General features: G+C 45.9%; 1 protein-coding gene across 1 annotated transcript in view; it reads right to left on the reverse strand.

Moving 5' to 3' along the window:
- Positions 1-22547, reverse strand: part of LOC126272606 (integrin alpha-PS4-like) — a 493607-nt gene that overhangs the window by 108808 nt on the left and 362252 nt on the right. The window contains exons 22-23 of the mRNA XM_049975549.1: positions 14811-14895; positions 2705-2840 (exon numbers count right to left, since the gene is read on the reverse strand). Of these exons, the coding sequence (XP_049831506.1) occupies positions 2705-2840; positions 14811-14895 (221 nt within the window). The remainder of the gene's footprint in view (positions 1-2704; positions 2841-14810; positions 14896-22547) is intronic.

The following is a 22547-nucleotide window of genomic DNA, read 5'->3' on the forward strand; positions in this document are numbered from 1 at the left end:
TTGGGTAGCTCAGATCGTAGAGCACTTGCCCGCGAAAGGCAAAGGTCCCGAGTTCGAGTCTCGATCCGGCAAACAGTTTTAATCTTCCAGGAAGTTTCATTGTTGATATTGTTGTCCTCAGTACGCAGACTGTTTTGCTGTAGTTCACAGTGTTGAACTATCCTGGAAAATCATCTTAATGTGCGAATAACATCCATATAAAGCTTCATCCAACCTTTGATCTCACTCTACAATTTTTCCTCACCACACTTCCCTCTATTACCAAATGGACGACTCCATGATGTCATACGACGCTTTCTCACAGCCTATTAGTTCCTTAAGTTGTGCCATTTTTGTCTCCTCAGTTCGATTCAGTACCTCCTCATTAGTTAACTGATCCACAGATTTAATTTCCGGCATTCTCCTACAGCATCACATTCTAAAAGCTTCTCTTCTTGTCTGAATTGCTTATCGTACAAGGCAACAGTAAAGATAGCTCAATTTCGGAAAGAAAAGCAACTTTGTAATTATTTTTCACCTACAAGCGAGGTGGGTTGGTTTAATTTTGTTGTATGGATTAGTGTACCTACTACAGCAGGATTGCACCCATTACTGGAGGCAACTGACATTATAATGTTCGTTTCTTTATGTCTTTCACAATCCTGCTGTTACAGATAAACTAATCCACACAACTCATAACATATTACCTTTAGCTGCAATAAGGATTATAGGGTTCGCTAATATTCCAGACCATATTAATGTAAGAATACAAAACAAGACAATAGTTCATTTGAAGTTTTGTTCTTGTTGCTTTCGAATGTAAATTTCATGTACAAAGGAAGAGTTACAATTTTTCGCAAATATTATATCTTTCTTTTATTTCATTTTTGGACATTCAAGCTACTGTTAGTTTTGATTTAAGCGTCGACTGTATAGTGTCTCTTAGTAACGTACATTATTCCTTCGTATGAAGTTCTTTGTAAAAAGCAGCTGCTGTATCGTACATGCTGCGTGCTGACTATGTTTCGTAACCATCGATATTTATGTAAGTTGCCTGTGAAAAGTGAGTGACGTCTTACCAACTATCAATCACAATGGAAGCTGGTACATATATATTAATAACAAAGTCGCCAATAATGTCACAGAAAGCACAGAATTCATTTTTGGGTCAAAATCACCCTATAAACAATATTAATGATGATATTTTAAAGCATGTTAAGCATGTTACATCTTATTGTCACAGAGACAGTTCCCACCATTACGCTATGAAATAGTCATTTAACTTCCTCCGCATCATCTGAAGATGAGCTTGAGAAGATTCGAAACATTTGAGAAAAGTAGCTGCTTGCTGTTTTCTGTGTTTATATTGAATAAAGATTCAAGAGTTCTAAAACAACCTAATGGACATGTTTAATAAATTGTACCAGTCACTAGCCGCTACTGATCGAACTTAAACGTAGGTAGAGGAGCGAAGTTGTAATGAGTGAGCAATCAAGACGCAAACTTTTTTACATCTGAATTTATTTTCCACTATTTTGAGAGCAGATGTTCATTCTTCTCCCAGTTTTAACTTTAAAGAAGCCCGTTGTTGGTTAAACGACAAATTCTAATCTTCCATCTTTCTCCTCCTTAATACTGATATTTGCGTGTTTCCGGATTGCTATCGTATACCGTTCAGAAACAAACAAAACCGCTATGGATGCTTTCTTTCAGCCTTCGAAGCGACGCCTTTACAGGAGTCGCAACACGAGGTTTCCTCTCCCACTGCAATACTGAAGCAGCTGGTCTAAGACTTTTCTGGAGATTAAAATGGACAAAATATCTAGAGTTGACTTTCCTCCCATGACATGGCCAGGCAAGGGAAAGCCTTTTGGTTGTACCATTCCGCGCTGAACCGATTTTTTCTGTCTGATGAGACTGCTGGGGCCTTGTGCAAAAATTTGATCCTCTTCATTGCAGATCATCCACCATGGCGTCACACACTCCAGTTAGGTCTTCTCCCAATGGATGCCACTCCGTCACAGCAATGGCTGCCTGAAGTGGTAACCATTCCTTGGAGTCCGTGTGCCCCAAATTCGACACGCACATATTCCAAGGTACGCAACAGGAGCTAGTAGCGCTGGCATGAACAGTGCGTTCCCTACATTTTTAGGGAGCTGCCACCTCTTGGGTATTTATCGACCCCCCTACAACAGACTGGCTCCCGTGTTCGATTTTTGGCGCCTAATTCGATAACTCACATAAGAGGTGCTTCAGACAGAATTGTGCAGTATGTAAAACGAGCGCTACGATGGACGTCCTTTCTTGTACACGCCTTACTTAAAAATTTGGAAAATGTATGTAGATCTGTGCCAGTCCTTGGCGTCGAACATATATTAGTGGAAAAGGTGCGGGAAAGATGTAAAAATGTTTTAAATAAGCAATGCCCTAGAGAAAAAGCCAGGTCGACAACATGGAAACCATCCTACTGACTGGCCAGGGAGAAGGTACAGTCAGAGAATATGAATGTTGCACAGCGGAGGGGGGGGGGGGGGGGTGGTGGTGGAGGTGGGGGGAGGCTAAATTAATAAGAAAACGTCAAACGGTAAGATGTGGACTAACTAATGGGCTATTACCAATTACCTCTAGCAACATTAGACATTAGCACCCCCTGTCTTTCGAGATATCAACAACTGTATGATACCACATTCACAGCAAAGTGACGAACTTGCTTTAAAGTAAGTACCTTATAAAGGACTGCCACTACAGCAGCATAGATGAGCAGGGCGACCACCACCAAAACGATCCACACCCAAGGAGCCAGTGCCGCCCTGTGGATGTTGGGGCTCAGAATGGTAGTCGTCGTGTTTGTTTCGCTGGACCTGAAACATGGTACGTGATAGATTCAGTAAACGTCTTGTGGTTGTCCTGCACTACACACATTAGGTGTAAGTTCGAGAAATAGGTTTTACATTCACATACTACAGGTCTAGATTCTTTTATGAAAGACACATAACAAACTTGTCACACGGTTTGCTATGCTGCCCCAGAAAGTGAACATAAGCCGATAAATTTCAATGAAAGAGCTTATTTATAAACGGAAATGAGATACATACATCAAAAAAAGTTTTGCATCACCTCGGTTCCGAGAGTTCCGGAACCTGTACAGAAAATTGGAATAGAGATCAACATAAACATCGTTTCCGCCCTTCCTTTTTGCTCATGAAAACCACATATTGCATGTTGTACCACCATACAGTGGGATCTTCAGAGGTGGTGGTGCAGATTGCTGAGCACACCGGTACCTCTAATACCCAGTAGTACGCCCTCTTGAAATGATTCATCGTGGCATACTATCCGCAAAATCTTCAAGACACTGTTGGTCCAGATTGTCCGACTCCTCAACGGCGATTCGGCGTAGATCCCTCAGAGTGGTTGGTGGGTCACGTCGTCGATAAACAGCCCTTTTCAATCCAGCCCAGGCATGTTCGATAGGGTTCATGTCTAGAGAACATGCTGGCCACTCTAGTCGAGTAACGTCATTATCCTGAAGGGAATCATTCACAAGATGTACACGATGGAGGGGCGAACTGTCGTCCATGAAGACGAATACGTCGCCAATATGCTGCCGATATGGTTGCACTATCGGTCGGAGGATGGCATTCACGTACCGCACAGCTGTTACGGCGCCTTCCATGACCACTAACGGCGTACGTCGGCCCCACATAATGCCACCTGGAAACAGCAGGGAACCTCCACCTTGCTGCACTTGCTGAACAGTGTATCTAAGGCGTTCAGCCTGACTATGTTGCCTCTACACAAGTCCCTGACGATTGTCTGGTTAAAGACGTATGCGGACTCTTCGGTGAAGAGAACGTGATGCCAATCCTGAGCAGTCCATTCGGCATGTTTTTGGGCCCACCTGTACAGCGCTAGTTGCAAAGATGGACCTCGCCATGGACGTTGTGAGTGAAGTTGCGCATCATGCACCTATTGCGCACAGTTTGAGTCGTAACACGACGTCCTGTGGCTGCACGAAAAGCATTATTCAACACGGTGGCGTTGCTGCCAGAGTCACTCCGAGCCATAATCCGTAGGTAGCGGTGATCCACTGCAGTAGTAGCCCTTCGGCGGCCTGAGCGAGGCATGTCATCGACAGTTCCTGTCTCTCTGTATCTCCTCCATGTCCGAACATCGCTTTGGTTCACTCCAAGAAGCCTGGACACTTTCCTTGTTGAGACCTCTTCTTGACACAAAGTATGAATGCGGACGCGATCGAACCGCGGTATTGACCGTCTAGACATGGTTGAACTACAGACAACACCAGCCTTGTACCTGCTTCCTGGTGGAATGACTAGAACTGATCGGCCGTCGGACCCTCTCCGTCTAGTAGACACTGCTCATGCATGGTTGTTTACTTCTTTGGGCGGGTTTAGTGACATCTCTGAAGAGTCAAAGGAATTGTGTCTGTGATACACTATCCACGGTCAACGTCTGTCTTCAGCAGTTCTGGGAGCCAGGGTGATGAAAAACTTTTTTTATATGTGTATAAATTAAAGTAGCATCTACACTGCTGACTAATCATCATTGTCTGACATTCTGACTGGGTAATAAATAATAAACTAATTGCGTATCTAATAAATAATGAAGCATATGAACAAGTACATATTTATTCAGTGAAAAGTCAGGGGCTCTGCCATATGGTATAGTAACTTGCTGCCACGATATGCCGGAGAAGAGTCTTCCAGCCATCTTTAGTGTACACTAACCAAAGTGTACTGAGCTTCCACATCTAAGATCCCGCTGGTGCATGCGTGGCACATTGAGCTGTCGTCGCTTACACAACGCTTGAGCACTTGCCCTTCTGTTACAGGCTTCGGCGCGCCCTCTGTGATGGAAGCTCGCCTCATCGATATCTAATCGATCACCTTCACACGGTGAAGCTCATGGAACGACGCCATTTCCATTTAGAGACGGCACGGCATCCCGTCACACTATAAACATCATTCTCGGCGTAGCTGGCGCCGTTCTGCTATTTTACAGTGTGGAGTCGGTCGATGAGGCGAGCTTTCACTATGGAGGATGCTGGGAGCAGGGCACACAGCTGCTGAAGAAGCGCATGCGTTCAAACGACGCATGCGCAGTGACAATCTGGTATACCGTGCATGCGCCGACAGTCTTCAGTGAGGAAGCTCACAAGAGTAGTGCACGAAAATGTGCTTAGCATATAAACAGCCCATCCTAAGAACAGAGGTATGAACCACTCGAATGAAGAACTGCGAGTCTTACCGCGAGGGAGATTTGAATGATTACCCATTCCGTGTCTAAGAAGGGAACTTAGGTAACAGGAAGGAACAAAATATTGATATAACAGGGCCAGAAACACACGTAAGTCAAAGTCGTGACTTATTGCTATATTTTTATTTGCTTAAAATAATTACGCTATCAGAACAACAAACTACAGGACTCCAGTATGAAAAACCACAAGTAAAGTTATTACCCGATTGTCATTCCACCATCAGACTTCGCTGTGCGATACATATCGTCAACTTTCTGCATTGAAGTACAAGCATCTGTTACAATATGCTTGGCAAAAGGCAACCAATACTATCGTTCCAAAACATATTTAGTGTGGCAATTTATATTGGGCATTGCAGAAGTGCTGTGACCGTCGAAAAGTGGCTTTAGTCAGACGTGCATATGTTGAGTTCCATTTTCCATTTTAGCTGCGCAACACTACTAGGTCAGTAGAAAAAGTTTGTTGTTCAGATCGCGTAATCATTTTCAGCAGAGGGATACATAGCAATTTGTGAAATGAAAATATACGTTTCCAGAGAACTTTTCAAGTTTCAAACATCTGTGATGTATACGAGGAGCGATAATAAAGTAATGAGACTGATGTGGAAAAAAAAACGTTGCTCACCGTTTTAGTCAAGTTTAGTGTTGTCTCCTTCAAAGTAGTTCCCTTCTGATTGCACACACTTTTTCCAGCGCTTCTGGCATTGGTGGTAACACTTCTGGAACTCATCTTCTGTAATATCCTCCAAGACCCTCGTCACAGCTACTTGGACATCTTGTGTTGTTTGAAAATGGTGTCCCTTGACCCCGTTTCGACTTTTGGAAGTAGAAAAAAGTCGCACCGAGCGATATCTGGTGAATAAGGTGACTGTAGTAATACTGAAATTTGTTTTGAGGTTAAAAATTGCTGTACTGACAGAGCAGTATGGGATGGCGCACTATCGTGATGCAGAATCCAATTATTAGCAATGTCGGCACGGACACGTAGAACTCTTTTACGCAGTCTTTCTAAAATTTCTTTGTAGTAATGTTGGTTAACTGTTTGTCCAGGAGGCACCCACTCTTTATGAACAATACGCTTGGAATCAAAGAAGCACACAAGCATACATTTCACTTTTGACTTTGACAGGCGAGCTGTTTTTGGTCTGTGGTCTGGGTGATCCATAAGAGCACCACTGCGAACTTTGGCGTTTTGTCTCTGGATCGCACTGAAAAATCCAACTTTCATCGCCAGTGATACTACGGTTCAACAATTCTGGGCCCAGCCGGAGCGGCCGAGCGGTTCTAGGCGCAACAGTCTGGAACCGTGCTACCGCTAAGGTCGCAGATTCGAATCCTGCCTCCGGCATGGATGTGTGTGATGTCCTTATGTTAGTTAGGTTTAAGTAATTCTGAGTTCTAGGAGACTGATGACCTCAGAAGTTAAGTCCCATAGTGCTCAGAGCCATTTGAACCATTTTAACAATTCTGGGTTAGTTTCCGTTTGCTCTAACAGACCTGCTGCCACATTTTTCCGTAATTCTCGCTGTTGTGATGTGAGATTTTTGGGAACCATTTTTGCACAAATCATTCTCATACCAAGATCTTCAGTTATTATTAGACGAACCGTTTCTCGATTGATGTTCAGCTCTTCTGCAATCATTTTCATGGATAATCGTCGGTCAGATCGTTCACACACCCTGCCAAGTTGACATCCGTCTGTGACGTTGATGGTTGTCCACTGCAGTCTTCATTTTCAACATTCGCCCTGCCTTCACTAAACATTTTATGCCAACGAAAAACTTGAGCTCTTGACATAACCTCCTCTCCAAAAGCCTTCTGAAACTTACTGTAAGTTGTCGTCGTGTTTTCACCCAATTTGACGCAAAAAGAAATGGCATACCGTTGCGCAATATTATGCGGTTCCATTTCCGTCACGAGAGAAACAAACACGTGTTAACTTATTGCAGTACAACTCACGACTGAGCAGTTGCATCGATGTGCCGCTTGGACTTGAAGCAGCTTATAGACCAAGGTCAAAGATACTCTACATCTACGTCTACATGAGTACTCTGCAATTCACATTTAAGCGCTTGGCAGAGGGTTCATCGAACCACAATCATACTATCTCTACTATTCCACTCCCGAACAGCGCGGGAAAAACGAACACCTAAACCTTTCTGTTCGAGCTCTGATTTCACTTATTTTATTTTGATGATCATTCCTACCTATGTAGGTTGGGCTCAACAAAATATTTTCGCATTCGGAAGAGAAAGTTGGTGACTGAATTTTCGTAAAAAGGTCTCGCTGCGACGAAAAACGTCTTTACTCTAATGACTTCCATCCCAACTCGCGTATCATATCTGCCACACTCTCTCCCCTATTACGTGATAATACAAAACGAGCTGCCCTTTTTTTGCACCCTTTCGATGTCCTCCGTCAATCCCACCTCGTAAGGATCCCACACCGCGCAGCAATATTCTAACAGTGGACGAACGAGTGTAGTGTAAGCTGTCTCTTTAGTGGACTTGTTGCATCTTCTAAGTGTCCTGCCAATGAAACGCAACCTTTGGCTCGCCTTCCCCACAATATTATCTATGTGGTCCTTCCAACTGAAGTTGTTCGTAATTTTAACACCCAGGTACTTAGTTGAATTGACAGCCTTGAGAATTGTACTATTTATCGAGTAATCGAATTCAAACGGATTTCTTTTGGAACTCATGTGGATCACCTCACACTTATCGTTATTTAGCGTCAACTGACACCTACCACACCATACAGCAATCTTTTCTAAATCGCTTTGCAACTGATACTGGTCTTCGGATGACCTTACTAGACGGTAAATTACAGCATCATCTGCGAACAACCTAAGAGAACTGCTCAGATTGTGACCCAGGTCATTTATATAGATCAGGAACAACAGAGGTCCCAGGAGCCTACACAAGCCTGCAGGGTTGCCACAGCTTGCAAATATAATCAGTCTCATTACTTTATTGTCGCACCTCGTATATGGAGACCGAAGCGACAAACGAAAATTGTTACCAAACCCGGGATTTGAATCCAGGTGTGCTGCTGAGGAGGCAGACGCGTTAACCACTATGCCACCCAGGCACATTGGCGTTTTACAACTGCATGGCATATCCTGGTACACCTCTCTGATAAAACGAATTTCAATGTTGTTCGAGTTTTGAGGAGTGCCAAATGGGCTGAGGCGTGAATCGGAATCTGGACTGAGGAGGGAGGTGTATTAGGATAGACCGTGCTGTTGTGAGCATAGACCGAGATACGAACTCAGTTCTCAAGTTCATTATGTAGATGAGCTAACCACTACGCCCCCCTGGCACAGTGGAGTTGTACAACTGCACACACTACTGTAGTCTCCCCCCCCCCCCTCGTCCCCCCTCCCCCCCCCCCCCCCCCGCTGTTTAAGGCGAATCCAAGTGACCTGAGCGTGAATGATAATTTAGATTGAGGAGGGAGGGATACTAGGGCAATCCGTGCAGTTGTCCAAACTTACTGTGCCAGGGTGGTATAGTGGTTAGCGCATCTGCCTAGTGAACAGCACACCGGGGTTCGAATCTCATTCTTGGTAATAATTTTCATTTGTCGCTCCACTCTGCGAATACGCAGCAATATGTCACAACACTGAAATATGTGTGTTTCTGGCCCCATATACCGATTTTCTTTTTTTACGTTATCAAATTTCCTAATGTGCTGTATGGCAGTTCTCATCGGCCGTCTGCCGTAGTGTGCTGCAACGTTAGTTTAAAAGACCCGCTGTTTCAGACTGTTGCGTAGTGGGTAAGCAGGTAGTGCCCTCTAGCGTTAGCCAGGAGAGCGGCCAATGAGTCGGACAGAGCCTTCGCGGTGGGCCGTCGACTCTATTTTATCTTTGAGAGTCGAAGCCAGTGATTTTGTTTCCTGATTTTTTTTGTCTGTGTCCACGGGAAAACTGCGTAGATAGAGATCACACATTACTACAATATGCTCCAGGACGTCATGTTAGCAAGTTCTACGTTGTGTTTTTCTACTGCCATTAGCTGCTGTTAAGCGAATACAAGCAGGAACTAAGAATTTGTCTCTCTTAGCGACGTTTGTTGTGCCTGCGTGCTTGTCCTTGAGAGGAATTCGTGTGACATATGTGAAGCTATGGGTAGCGTAGCTCTGGCTGTTCTTTCAATATTTATGTTTTAACACTACTATACTGAAGGGAAGAAATGTTACGTTGCTACTAAACCATAAATATTGCAGAATGAGATTTTCACTTTGCAGCGGAATGTGCGCTGATATGAAACTTCCTGGCAGATTAAAACTGTGTGCCAGGCCGAGACTCGTACTCGGGCAGACGTAAAGCTGTTCAGAACAACATGTCCGGAAACAACGGTGCCCTCGAAAACGCAAGAAACGGCGCCATACGCCGTCCGATGATTGCCTGCTTCGGATGTGCGACCCAGACGAATATCCGGCGTCGGACGACGCTCAGGACTCTACCACCGCAACTCAACCTTCCCATCACGATGCTACGGCGGATACAATTTCTGAGCCTCGGTCTGACAACATCACTTCTGCTACTGAACATACGCGCAAGCGCTCTACTGACAGCACTAATCAACAGTTACCAATTGCTGCATCTGATTCTTGGGCGGATGATGTCGAGGATGAGCCACAGCACCAGGAGGATGCCGAAGGCAGAGATGCTCCCTCGGCTGCACCCAGCACCAGCCAACAACAGTGACTACGGCTGTATCGTCAGCCTCTGTGGGGCCGCCCCTGCCGCCCACACAACCCAGTTGCAGACCTGGCTGACCAAACATACCGTCTAGCGACGATTAACATCAACAACATACGTGCCCGACATAAACTAGCGATGCTACAGGATCTACTCAACGCAGCAGACATCGACATTGCGCTCCTTCAAGAGGTGTATGTCGCCGACTTCAAGGGACCCTATGGCTACCAGACTTGGGTCTCACATGCGTCTGCCAATGGCAGTGGTGTGGCGACCCTCCTCCGCGACGGTATATCCGCAGAAGACGTCGAGTATCTCCCTGACGCCAGAGGCATGGCTCTTACTATCCAAGGAGTCAAACTTATTAACATCTATGCACCGTCAGGATCTGGTCGGCGTCGCGAACGATCCACCTTTTTCGCTTATACAATCACGCCCCTCTTTATGGGCCGTCAGGACGCCTTGATAATGGGAGGGGACTTCAGCTGTAGCCAAGCACCTAAGGATCAGTTACCACATCATTCTCCATGCGCAGAACTTACGACAATTATAAATAATCTTCAATTGGTGGACTCGTGGGAACATGTTTGTGGCGATCGGCCCGGATTTACTCACTACACCAGCCATTCCTCCAGCCGCATCGACCGGATTTACATCTCGCGCTCCATAGCTGTGGGGACAAGAGCTGCCGAAGTTTGGCCCACAGCTTTTTCTGACCACGACGCCTACATCTGCGCTATTACCCTCGGCCGCCAGAAGATATGGCACAGCCGTGGGCCTTGGAAGTTGAACGTCGCTCACCTAGCTTCTCAGGAATGCCGCCGCCTTATAGAGAACACGTGGGACTCTTGTAGCCGCCGGCGTGGCACCTACCGGTCTACACTGTCGTGGTGGTTACTCTGCGCCAAACCAGCCCTCCGGAAGACCTTGATAGGCTACGGCCGAGATGTTGCAGCATGGAAGAGACATACCATGGACTTTTACTACAGCATCTTAAGGGATTGTGCAACACTGCCGTACTCACCTGCACGGCAGGTGACGGTGAACCGTGCCAAGGCACAGATCATCAGATTAACACGTTGCCACCTTGAGGGTGCGATCGTCAGAGCGCGCACTCAAGACAGAGTGGCACGGGAGGAACCGTCTATGTACCACGTCATTGCAGAACGACGGCCCCGACGCAGGACACTGATCCAAGCTATCACGACGGAAGACGAACGACGCCTCGATACCCAGCGCGACATAGGAAACGCCCTTCATGCTCACTACACTATGCTGTACTTGGAACATCGACATCCCCCAGAGGTGATCGCCGAAGTCTCTCAACTCACTTATGGCTCGATCTCTCCGACAGCGGCGGCGGATTTGACTGCTGATGTAACGGAAGAGGAAATCATTGAAGCAATACAGGCTGGGGCTGCTCATAAGTCCCCGGGACCTGATGGCCTTCCTCTGGAATTTTACCGGACGTACCAACAATTGCTGGCACCAGCGTGGACTGATATTTGCCGCGATCTTATGTCTCCCACGACGCAGATACCTGGGGCTTTCCTAGAAGGACTGATAGTGCCCATACACAAACCACGAGGCGGATCCAGGATCAGTGACTATCGGCCCTTGACCTTACTCAACAGTGACTTGAAGATTTTCACCCGGCTTCTGGCGGCACGCCTAAAGCGATCAGTACGATGTGTTGTGTCGCAGGACCAGGCATCGTTAGGTGGTGACCATAATATTCGCACTGCACTGTGCCGATATAGAGATATGATCGCGCTAGCCAAAGCTCGCCAACTGCCAGGAGTTTTGGCCTCACTCGACTTTAGCCAGGCCTTTGACAGAGTCGACCACACATTTTTGATGGAGGTACTGCGACACATGGGGTATCAGGACGTCATAGTTAATGTACTGATGCGTCTCCTACGCGGCGCGACGTCCAAGGTGTTATATAATGGCCGTCTTACGCCGCCGATACAGATCCAGCGATCGGTGCGATAAGGCTGCCCTCTTTCGGCGATATTGTACGCCCTCGTCTTGGAACCACTCCTCTGCGGCCTCCGAGGACACACTTTCTGCTGCACTGCCTATGCAGATGATCTGGTACTCCTTCTACGCAATAATGACGATGTTCGTGCAGCACTGGCGTGGGTGGCGACCTACGGCGCGGCATCGGGGAGCCATCTCAATCTCCACAAATCACACGTTCTGTCTATAGGCAGAGGCCTACCCGGCGAGAACGTCGCACCGCTACGAATCAGTGACACAATCCGCTGTCTTGGCATTGATTTCACATCTGACATGAAACGTTCAACAGCCCTTAACTACAGGCGTTTATTGAATCAGATGAGAACAGGAATAAGTGACCACCGTTTGAGACATCTAGACCTCCTGCAACGGACACGATATGCTAACGTCTATTTGGCGTCACGTATCCCCCATTTTGCACAGATACTCCCTATACCACTTCCCCTGGCTCACCGCATGTTGGCGGTTTTGGGATCCTTTGTTAATACGGGCATGTTATTTAAGATTCGTTACGAGTCCCTAACCCTCCCGAGGAGCAGAGGGGGTTTAGGCCTTTGTCATGTTCAGAACAGATCGAAGGCCCTGTTCGTCAGCTGTCACCTGCAACTGTGGCGACGAAGTCCGACGTGCCTCACAAGTCTCTTACTGGAAGCCTTACGACCAATCTCACTCGCACCCCCTGTGATGACATCGGACATCCCTGCACCTTTCTCCTACATCAGCCAATTCTTCCTTGAATTAAGCTACATCCGCATTGCACTACTACCCACACGCTTGATGATGACGAGGGCGATATATGCTGCCATGCAAATGAACAGGACGCCGAATGTGATTGAAAGCAAACACCCCAATACAAAGTGGCACGCTGTGTGGCAGGCAGTGAATGCCTCCACCCTTGATACTGAGGTGCAATCTGCATGGTACGTAACTGTTAATGGGAAACAGTTGTGCCAGTCCCGCCTACATCACATCCACCTCGCTGATTCCCCCTTGTGTGCCACATGCCAAGTGATTGACACAGATGAACATCGTTTCGAATGCGGGTCGGCAAAGGACGTATGGTATTTGATGCGTCAGATATTGGCTTTTCTCACACGCACGACTCCTGACAGGATAACTACCCGATCACTTCTTTTCCCCGATAAGATTTATTTCCCAAGAGCAAAAACGAACTCTGTGACGTGGATCAGCGGCCACGCTGTTCACTACCTCTTCGGTAATGGCGATAATACAGTACCCGATTTTTGGTATTACCTCAACGAACGACATTGTGCGATCGTCAAGAACCCTAAATATAGGCAATATTTTTCTAATTTCCTTTGGAGCGCATTCCATAATCCGCCTCGCAGCTGGATTATCGATGACATGAGATGATAACCATAGCACCTCTTCCCAGTTCCATTTTTTTATGAGATTTGAACAGACAGCGGAAACAACACAGCAACGAGAAGACAGTCATCGAAAAATTCGCAGCGGGCTATAGTATGGAGCATCCTTTGTCGTAACGGGACGACTTCCTATTATTCTGTTTATGTAGCCGAAGAGGAACGGCCTTCCTTTTATACATTTATATAAAAATAAAATGAAATAAAAGTAAAAAAAAAGCAGAAAAAAAGTTGGTAGAGCACTTTCCCGTGAAAGGCAAAGGTCCCGAGTTCGAGTCCTCGGCCTGTCACACAGTTTTAATCAGCTAGGAAGTTTCATCCTAAACATTACTACTCCACATCTTATTCAAAGGAAGATACAATTTATTGGTTATGCATTAATTGTTTACAATTATTAGGTACATACAGATTAAGTACAAAATGTCCTTTTTATATCCTACTGTAACTGTAAATTTTACGAGGGTTTTGCAAGGTAGTGCTAAGCGATGCGCCGATTCGTTTGGCAGCGTTTGGTGCGATTAAACATCGCTGCCATTTTACTTGTACTAGTCCGCCGGTAGTAGCAATATTCATGGAGAGTTGGTTCGACTCCCGTATAAGCGTATCAGTTGAAGAGGCATGCTTTTGGTTGCAAGAATTTCCTTATTGTGTGTTAATAAACAGTAATAGAGTGACGTTGCTCGTCTTTACATTCCAGCGCAACTGGAATTGAGTAGCCTTAGATCACTATTTTTTAAAAATATATCGTTAGTGGTTACATTTATTGTTTTACTATTAACTTTGAGTAACTGTTTGTGCTTCAGTGGGTTTCCTGATAAGATTTATCTGGGGGGTTACTGGTTTTCGATGTTGTTAAGTAGGGCATTTATGGGAGTATCCAGGAGATGAACTTTTTGTAGTATTAATGTTGTTTGTCTCTTTTTAATCTGTTAGTGGTTGTTATTTTCAGTTCATCTTTAGACGCCTTTAATAATCCTGATTTCAAGCGGAGCTATATCTTACGTTGGTTTTTTTTTTTTTTTTTTTTTTTTTTTTTTTTTTTTTTTTTTTTTGCCCTGGAATGGATGATTATTCTAACGTCTCTCGCAGTAAGAAGTGTAATTTTACTTATGAATGTCTCGTAACACTGTTAACAGGATGAGCGGCTTATATGATAAATTCATTTTTGTGCGGTTCTGAGCGTGCGAGGTGACACGCTTCCCTTGTCAGTGTGCTTTCTTGCCAGTACACACGTAAATACCGTCACAAGACTCTGCGCCGATATATTGTGGCAGCAAATTGCTGACATCCAGCAGTTCTCAGAGAATTTCATGGAACACTTCATGGTAAATGCTTAAAAGTAAGCAAACCATCCGTAATTCTATTTGCAAAGATTGTGAAACGACTGTTACGGGTATCTAAATTGAGGTAACGTGCTGAAGAAATCCATTAATACTTACAGTTCTGAAGTTAGCAGCACATCTGGTGGCATGTGGAGCCTGGACCGACCAATGACGTCCACGTCAGCATGGGAAAGCACGTCCTCTGCAAAAGTTATCATTTTAGTTTCGTCCAGAAAATGTAGATTTTTTAAAGAATCGAATCCCCGTATAAAGAAGAATTCGAAAGCCACATTGTTTCACAAATGACTGAGCTTGTTAAGTATTTGAAGAACATGTAAGCGACAAAAAGTTTGGAAAAGGATTCAAAGTGTGTTTAAAGTGCTCTCAAAATCAAATATGGATGAATGTAGTCTGGGTAATCAGAAGCTACTTTTTGAAGCATATCAGTGTTTATGGCTCCTATCTCATGAATTGAGTGTCGCTCAGTGATATAATTTTTCAGGTATTTTCAATGGTATTCATGGATAATGTGTGCAGAATGTTGCGAATAGAGTTAGTAGTGAAGGTGCAATAAAGTTAAAAGTCATGCCTGATGCTATAGTTCCACGTCGTAAACTATAAAAATGTAATAATCGACAAACTTTTTCCTTTCGCCATTTTGTAAGGAGGAGGGGCAGGGCGTTAGAAGAAAAAAAGTCCGAAAATGTTTGAAATTATGTAGAACATCTGTTGGAAGTCGCCAGCTGCGCCCATTCAGAAATACTGGGTGAATATATTCTGGTTACTCTGAGTGTGTCATGAGTAACGCTGCCTCAATGTAGATTACATCTCTTAATGAGTAGATTATTAACGGAATTTAAATTTTTCAATTTTGTCAATAATGACTTGAAGTATAGCAAATCAAATTCCTGTTGCACCTGACAACCGTTATATAAGCTACCTGTCGTTGGACTGTACACCATTAACCGTTTGGTAACACAGATAGGGCAGTCATGAATAAAAAAGGCAAATCCTTTGCAGAGGCCTCATAAGTAAATTACCTTTGAGTCCTCTCGCTCATTTGCTTTAGTTGACCTTGTGAGCGTACAAATATCAATGGCGCTTCGATAGATCGGATCTTATCCCTACCGTTCTCCTCTGAGCCCATGATCCATATGGAGTGAAAATGCCCCGTGAGTTACTGAGTGGGATGAGCGTTTGGCGCCTATCGAAAACGCGGGTAGGCAGTTGGTCTACCAAATCGCATCATGCAATGAATAAGTATTGGGGGCGTGGTCTCTTTACGGCGACCGAACGAAATCGAAAGGGACAATGACTAACGCAAGTGAAAATGTGAATAGTGTGTGTGTGTGTGTGTGTGTGTGTGTGTGTGTGTGTGTGTGTGTGTGTGTGTGTGTGTGTATGTGTGTGTGTGTTCATGTAAGCTGAGTGGACTGAAGCTTGTCGTAAGAACGAATTTCAAGATCTCAAGAAACACTCGTAATAAAAGCAATGTTATTCATAAACTGTTTAATTTCAAGAAAAAAAGAGTTCAAATGGCTCTGAGCACTATGGGACTTAACAGCGGAGGTCATCAGTCCCCTAGAACGTAGAACTACTTAAACCTAACTAACCTAAGGACATCACACACATCCATGCAAGAGGCAATATCCGAACCTGCGACCGTAGCAGTCGCGCGGTTCCAAACTGAAGCGCCTAGAACCGCTTTTTTTTCTATTTTTTTTACTTTTTTTTCTTTTTTTTTTTACAGGAAGGCAGGGTAAACAAACATTCTTTATTCGTACAATTGTGCTGTCCTAGGGATAAGAAAAGTATCGAGACAGCAAAAACAATTTAGAAACCAAAAAATCAACACAAAGGCCGCCCTCTCTTTTTTTGTTTTTTTGTTTTTTGTAACAGCAATAAAGTAAATGACAATCCTAGTCACGGGCGGACCCCCCAGCTATCGGGAGGATTGTGAAAAACACTTCCTAAAAAATTGGAAAAGTAAGTCCTGTATTTCGTATGACTCCGTATGAGCTCGTGTTGTTCTTGTAAATACATCCAATAATCCATCACGGACTTAATATCGTACGAAAACAAATATTTCGTCGCATGTCCAGCGATCCAATTGACCGCATATGTCTTTTGTTTGGGAAAAAATGTCTTATCCGGTAGAAAAAGTACATCCGATGTGATTTCTGTGTAGTTAGTGCGCTGAAGGAAGGCCAATATTCGACGCGTCAGCATCCAGACGTCCCTCGCTGCGCCACACACTAAACCATGTTCTTCCGTTGCTAACAGTCCACAGTTGGTGCAAAGAGGAGAATCGACCATATGAATTGTATGTAATCGACTCCTGGTTACAAGTTTCCGGTTTATAAGAATATACCACATCGATCTCGCTGCTGTTGACAGTAATGGAGTATGCACTGCACACCAAATGTCGTTCCACGTTCTCGACGGGTATTTGAATTCCATTACATTGCGGCCATGGTGATCCATCAAGCATCTATAGATCTCCCGAGTCGTGGGTATTCTCGTCGAAGGTAGTTTCAGACGAACATAACTGTAATCAACAAGAAATGAGGCAATGTGTGCAAGAGAAGGCGAAATATTGCCCATCGCAATAGGGGGTTCGTACGAAGGCGGAACAAGTACTTCTATCAGAGCTGACGTTATGGTATGCCTTCTTTGTTGCCAATTTCGTATCATCGCTCGCATGTAGAGCGCCAGAGCTTTGTTTCTCACGTTTGTGAGGTTGAGGCTACCGTTCCGGAACTGTAGCGTTAACGTATCATATTTGATCTTAAATAACATCCCAGTACTAACATAGTAACCAAAGACAGCCATGAGGCGATCTGCAATACCCTTCGGTATTGGTAGGATCTGCGCTAAATGGGGCAGTCGTGACGCTATGTGAACGTTGGTGTATGCCACACGTTGTATCATGTCAAAGGCTCTCAGTGAGTTGTTGCGTATCGTCAGACGAACATTCTGCAGAAGCCGCCGAGAACTCGCCGCCGCCGACCGCCGTAGTGAACGGGTAAATGTAATCCCCAGACATCTCAGCGATTCCACCGTCTGAAACGGTCCCGATACGTCTTCCAGACCCCGTCCAATGTGCATAATTTTGGATTTCGTCACGTTAACGACACTGCCTGCCGCCGTCCCGTAAGAGTCTAGATGTTCAACAGCCTGACGCACTTCATGTCCTGATCTGACAAGGAGGATCATGTCGTCCGCATATGAGCGGCAAACAAAAGAGTTCTCATTAAGCACTATCCCAGTAAGTGAGCGCCTCATAACACACATCAGCGGCTCAAGCGCTACCGCAAACAGCATCATGGAGAGTGGGCACCCTTGTCGGACTGAGCTGTTAATGGGAATCGATCCCGCTTCCCGGCCGTTTACAATCACCTTCGATGTAGCCCCTCGTATTAGCCTCATAACGATGGAGATGAAAACAGGTGGAATCGCCATTCGGCTCATGACTGACGCCAAGAAGTCATGGTTTATCCTATCAAACGCACGATCGAAGTCCACAGATATCATCGCTGCTCGCATTTTACACGTTTTCGCAAGGGCGATAACGTCACGGTATTCACTTAACGCCGAGGAGATGTTGCTTCGCACCCCTAGGCAAGCCTGATCAGGGGATATTGTCCTGGATATCGCCAGCTTGAGACGAGACGCTAGTAGTCTTGCAAAGATTTTGTAATCGGTGTTTAGCATAGTGAGATGCCGATATTGATTAACATTGCGACTCCCCGCCATCTTCGGGATGGGAAGAAGAAAGCCCGTCACAAAATCCGACGGTAGACGCATGTCCGGATGCATCGCCTCATTGTACATCGACACCAACTGTGGCATCATCATGTCCACGAATTCTCGATAAAACTCTAGCGTAATCCCATATGGCCCTGGTGATTTATGGTCCGCTCCTTTTTTGAGTGCCACCTTTATATCGTCTTCTGTGAGTGGCTCCATAAGTGCTGCCTTATCCGTCTCTGTCAGTGTCGTTTGCAGATGTTGCAGTATCTCTTCCCCCACGAGACGGTCCGTCGGTGTACCAGCATAGAGGTGGCGGAAATGCTCTAAAAATTCATTTGCAATGTCCTGTTGTGTTGTCAGTTGACGGCCATCTAAACCGTGGATCACTGTTACCAATGACCGGCGGTAACGTTTATGTTCCCGCGACACATGGTGCATCGAGGTACGTTCCCCAGCGATGGTGTCGAGACATCGTGCCCGTATTGGGATGCCACCCAGTCGTCGTCGCGTGATCGACAGGATTTGTGCCTTGACACGATGAACTTCCGCTTGATGTTCTGGAGACGGCACCTGGAAGGACAGCTCACGAAGCATGGTGTAATAATAATCAAGAGTGTCTCTTTGCCATCTCGTCTTATCCCGACCATACTGTATGAGCGCTCTTCTTATTGCCGGCTTAGTACACTCGAGCCACCATTTAAGCACGGAGGTATATGTTGATAGACGGCGTTGACAAGTGGCCCATACCTCCTCGACTCTCTGACGACATTCGGTGTCTGCCAAAAGTGACGAATTGAGCTTCCATGTCCCGCGGCTTCTCCACACACTTTGCCTAGGGAGTGATATGGTACAAATGTAAGCCAGATGATCAGTAAATGCCGCAGGCCATCGTTCCGCGTCGATCACCTTATCCTGTAGGCCAACCGAAACATATATTCGATCGAGTCTGCTCGCTGAGTGACTGGTATAAAAAGTATATCCCTCACGGTTCCTATGAATCATGTCCCAGGTGTCGCTTAACTCCAGATCCCGGCATAGCACATGCAATTCACGAGAGGTATTGTAATGTGGAGTCTGGTCTTTTTGGGCTAAAACACAATTGAAGTCACCACCTATAATGAAATGATCGAATCTGCCGGTAAATAAGGGCACAATCTCTTCCGAATAATATCTCGCACGCGCCCGTCTGTTGTCGGTGCCGGAAGGGGCATAAACATTGAGAATGCGAATTCCATTAACAGTTATCGCCAGTCCTCGTGCCGAAGGTAGATAAGCCAGGTCGCGAACCGGAATCCCGTCCCGGACCAATATTGCCGTTCCACTGTCGTTGTTCGAGTGCGGCGAGGTGTAGGAGATGTAGCCATGGACTTCCTGGAACTCAGGAATGTAGAGTTCCTGCACCATCAGTATATCCACATCCGACGCGTATATCATGTCCCTAAACAACTGCTGTTTAACGGGCGATCTAATGGTATTTACATTCACTGTCCCTATTCTGTATGCCTGGGGTCGAGTAGCTGTCATCTCCACATGATGTTAAAATTACAAAGTTTCACCGTATCGACAGTCCCTTTGCACATCCGCAGAGGGCCGCCCGACGGACGTGTCCCTGCGGTATTAGGTTTCTTGAGATGCAGACGGATGCGAGTCCCCACCAGTAGAATGGTCCGCATCGGTGATTTCATCGTCCTGCTCATACCAGCTGATATCATTGTGGTGCTCCAAATTTTCCTGTGCAACATTGATGAGTGACAGCTGTTGTTCTTTCGTAGCTTTAGACTCCACCGCAGAAGGGGTAGCAGGCCCCTGAGCGGATGTGTCGTCTGAGCGACATGACATCTTTTCACTGTCCGAATTCATATGGTCTGCGACATCGGAAGCTTGTGGTTCCAAGTCAGACAGGTCCATAGTGTTAGTCTCCTCAGGGCTTCCAAGAAGAGAAGATAGCGTCTCCGAAGAGTTTAGTCGGCGCTTCTTGCGGCGCTTTGGCGAGCGTTGTTTGCGGGCCCTCATCTCAGCCTCTGGTGTCGGTGAATCTTGTATCTCCTGCAGTCTCGCCGTCGCCAAAACGCCCTGGGGTCGTTCCACTTCAGCCTCCATGCCTGTTGTGACGCTGTCAACCTGTTTTTGCACCGCCTGTAATGTCTGGGATTGGAGGTTGGTCGGAGCCATTCCTTCGTCAGTGGGGTCCGAAGGCGCCTCAATCAACTGCGGCGTCGGTTCGATAGTGCGTTCCGACCTCGGCGTCACCTCCCCGCGAAGCGCCGCCACGTAAGTCATCGGCAGTGACGTTGGTGTAGTCGGATTCTGGAGGTCTCCGCTGGGGAGTTGCACGAGTCTCCTTTGCATACACGCAGATCGAAGATGTCCTTCACCACCACACCCGGAGCATGTCCGGGGCTGTCCATCATAGATGACAATAGCTCGACAGCCGCCGATGTTGATGTACGATGGCACATGTTTCATAAGGGCAATTCGCACCTGTCGGACACCATTGAGCACTGGATACGTGCTAAAACTTGCCCAACGTTCGGCCGTATGACTGATAACTCTGCCATATGGCTGGAGCGATTCAGTGACCAATGATTCTGGTACCTCGAAAGGCAGCTCGAAGACTCGAATCGTACGCACGCCCAGGCCCGAATGAGCGACTAAAACTTCGCCAATATGACCATCGGAGTGTCGGAACTGGAATCCTCGTTTGGCGGCTTCAATGATCCTATCGCATGCTGCGTCGTCAATCATCTTTACGTAAAGAGTGCTGCTCACGATTGATAAATGAATTCCAATGATCTCCGTGTAATTAAGTTGCACTTCGTCCCTCAAGAAACGTTCGATTTCGAAAGCCTTCGGTCGTGCATACTCGTTACAGAACGTGAACTGTATCGTGGTTTTTCGGAAATTATGTGCCATGGCGTTCGATTCAAACAGTAACACACGCGAGTGACGACGGTGTAAACACCGCTTCTTCCGCGAACGTTCGCAGCCGGGACGTAAACAAGTCCGAGCTGCTCCGCGGCTAAAGGCGGACTGTGTTCAAATGGCTCTGAGCACTATGGGACTTAACAGCGGAGGTCATCAGTCCCCTAGAACGTAGAACTACTTAAACCTAACTAACCTAAGGACATCACACACATCCATGCAAGAGGCAGGATCCGAACCTGCGACCGTAGCAGTCGCGCGGTTCCAAACTGAAGCGCCTAGAACCGCTTGGCCACTCCGGCCGGCTTAATTTCAAGACACATTTTGATCATAATTGGCTCAATGAGTGAGTAATACTGAAGAAATGCAGTAGCAGACTTGGCACGACACGTGTCACATAGGCACTTGGTTATGGAAGTTATTGCAGCGACATGTACACCTCGGCAATTGAGATGTAAGGAAATGCTGTCTACAAATTGTTCCATGCTGAATCAATATGACCGCAAAGAAAGTGTCAAGAAAATGAACAGTTCAAAAAATATTCAAACGAGGGGACAAATTACTGCCTCCTCTCCCCACCCCGCTCCCATTTTCTCGCAGATGAGCCCTTGCTCATTTAAAGACGGAAATCAGATGTCGATCCTATTTGACTTTCTGGTCCCATCAAATTGTCCGTTAAGTAACCAAGTTTCCTAACGATGCGCGTGACCGAGTCTACTTAGTGTGAGGTTATGGCAGTGGCATCAATATACCTGCGTGATCGGTATCTTACGAAATTATTGATAAGCAGATCGGTTCCTTTTGGATCACGTGAATTTAACTGCAGGTGTTGTGCAATAGATAACTTAGTGAACTGAATTTATTAAGCAGGACTAGACCTAACAGATGTAAAATATAGGAGCTATAGTTCACAATATGTTAAAAATCGGGAGTTCATCAAACTAATGAAAGGTCACTATAAAACCCCATTCATTACAATTCCCTGTAGATTTCAAGTTAAGCACAAGTGCACGAAGGCAGGAAACAGTTATGTTCATTAAGTCGTAATACAGATTATGACGGGATTAAAATACCAGCACCTTGTCAAAGATGGGATAATGAGATGAAGTGAATGAGGTGAAGTCAACACAACACCTGGGAAAACAACTAACTACGCAGAAGCCACATAGTGATTCCCGA

The sequence above is a fragment of the Schistocerca gregaria genome, chromosome 5, assembly GCF_023897955.1.
Source record: "Schistocerca gregaria isolate iqSchGreg1 chromosome 5, iqSchGreg1.2, whole genome shotgun sequence".
NCBI classification, from domain to species: domain Eukaryota; kingdom Metazoa; phylum Arthropoda; class Insecta; order Orthoptera; family Acrididae; genus Schistocerca; species Schistocerca gregaria.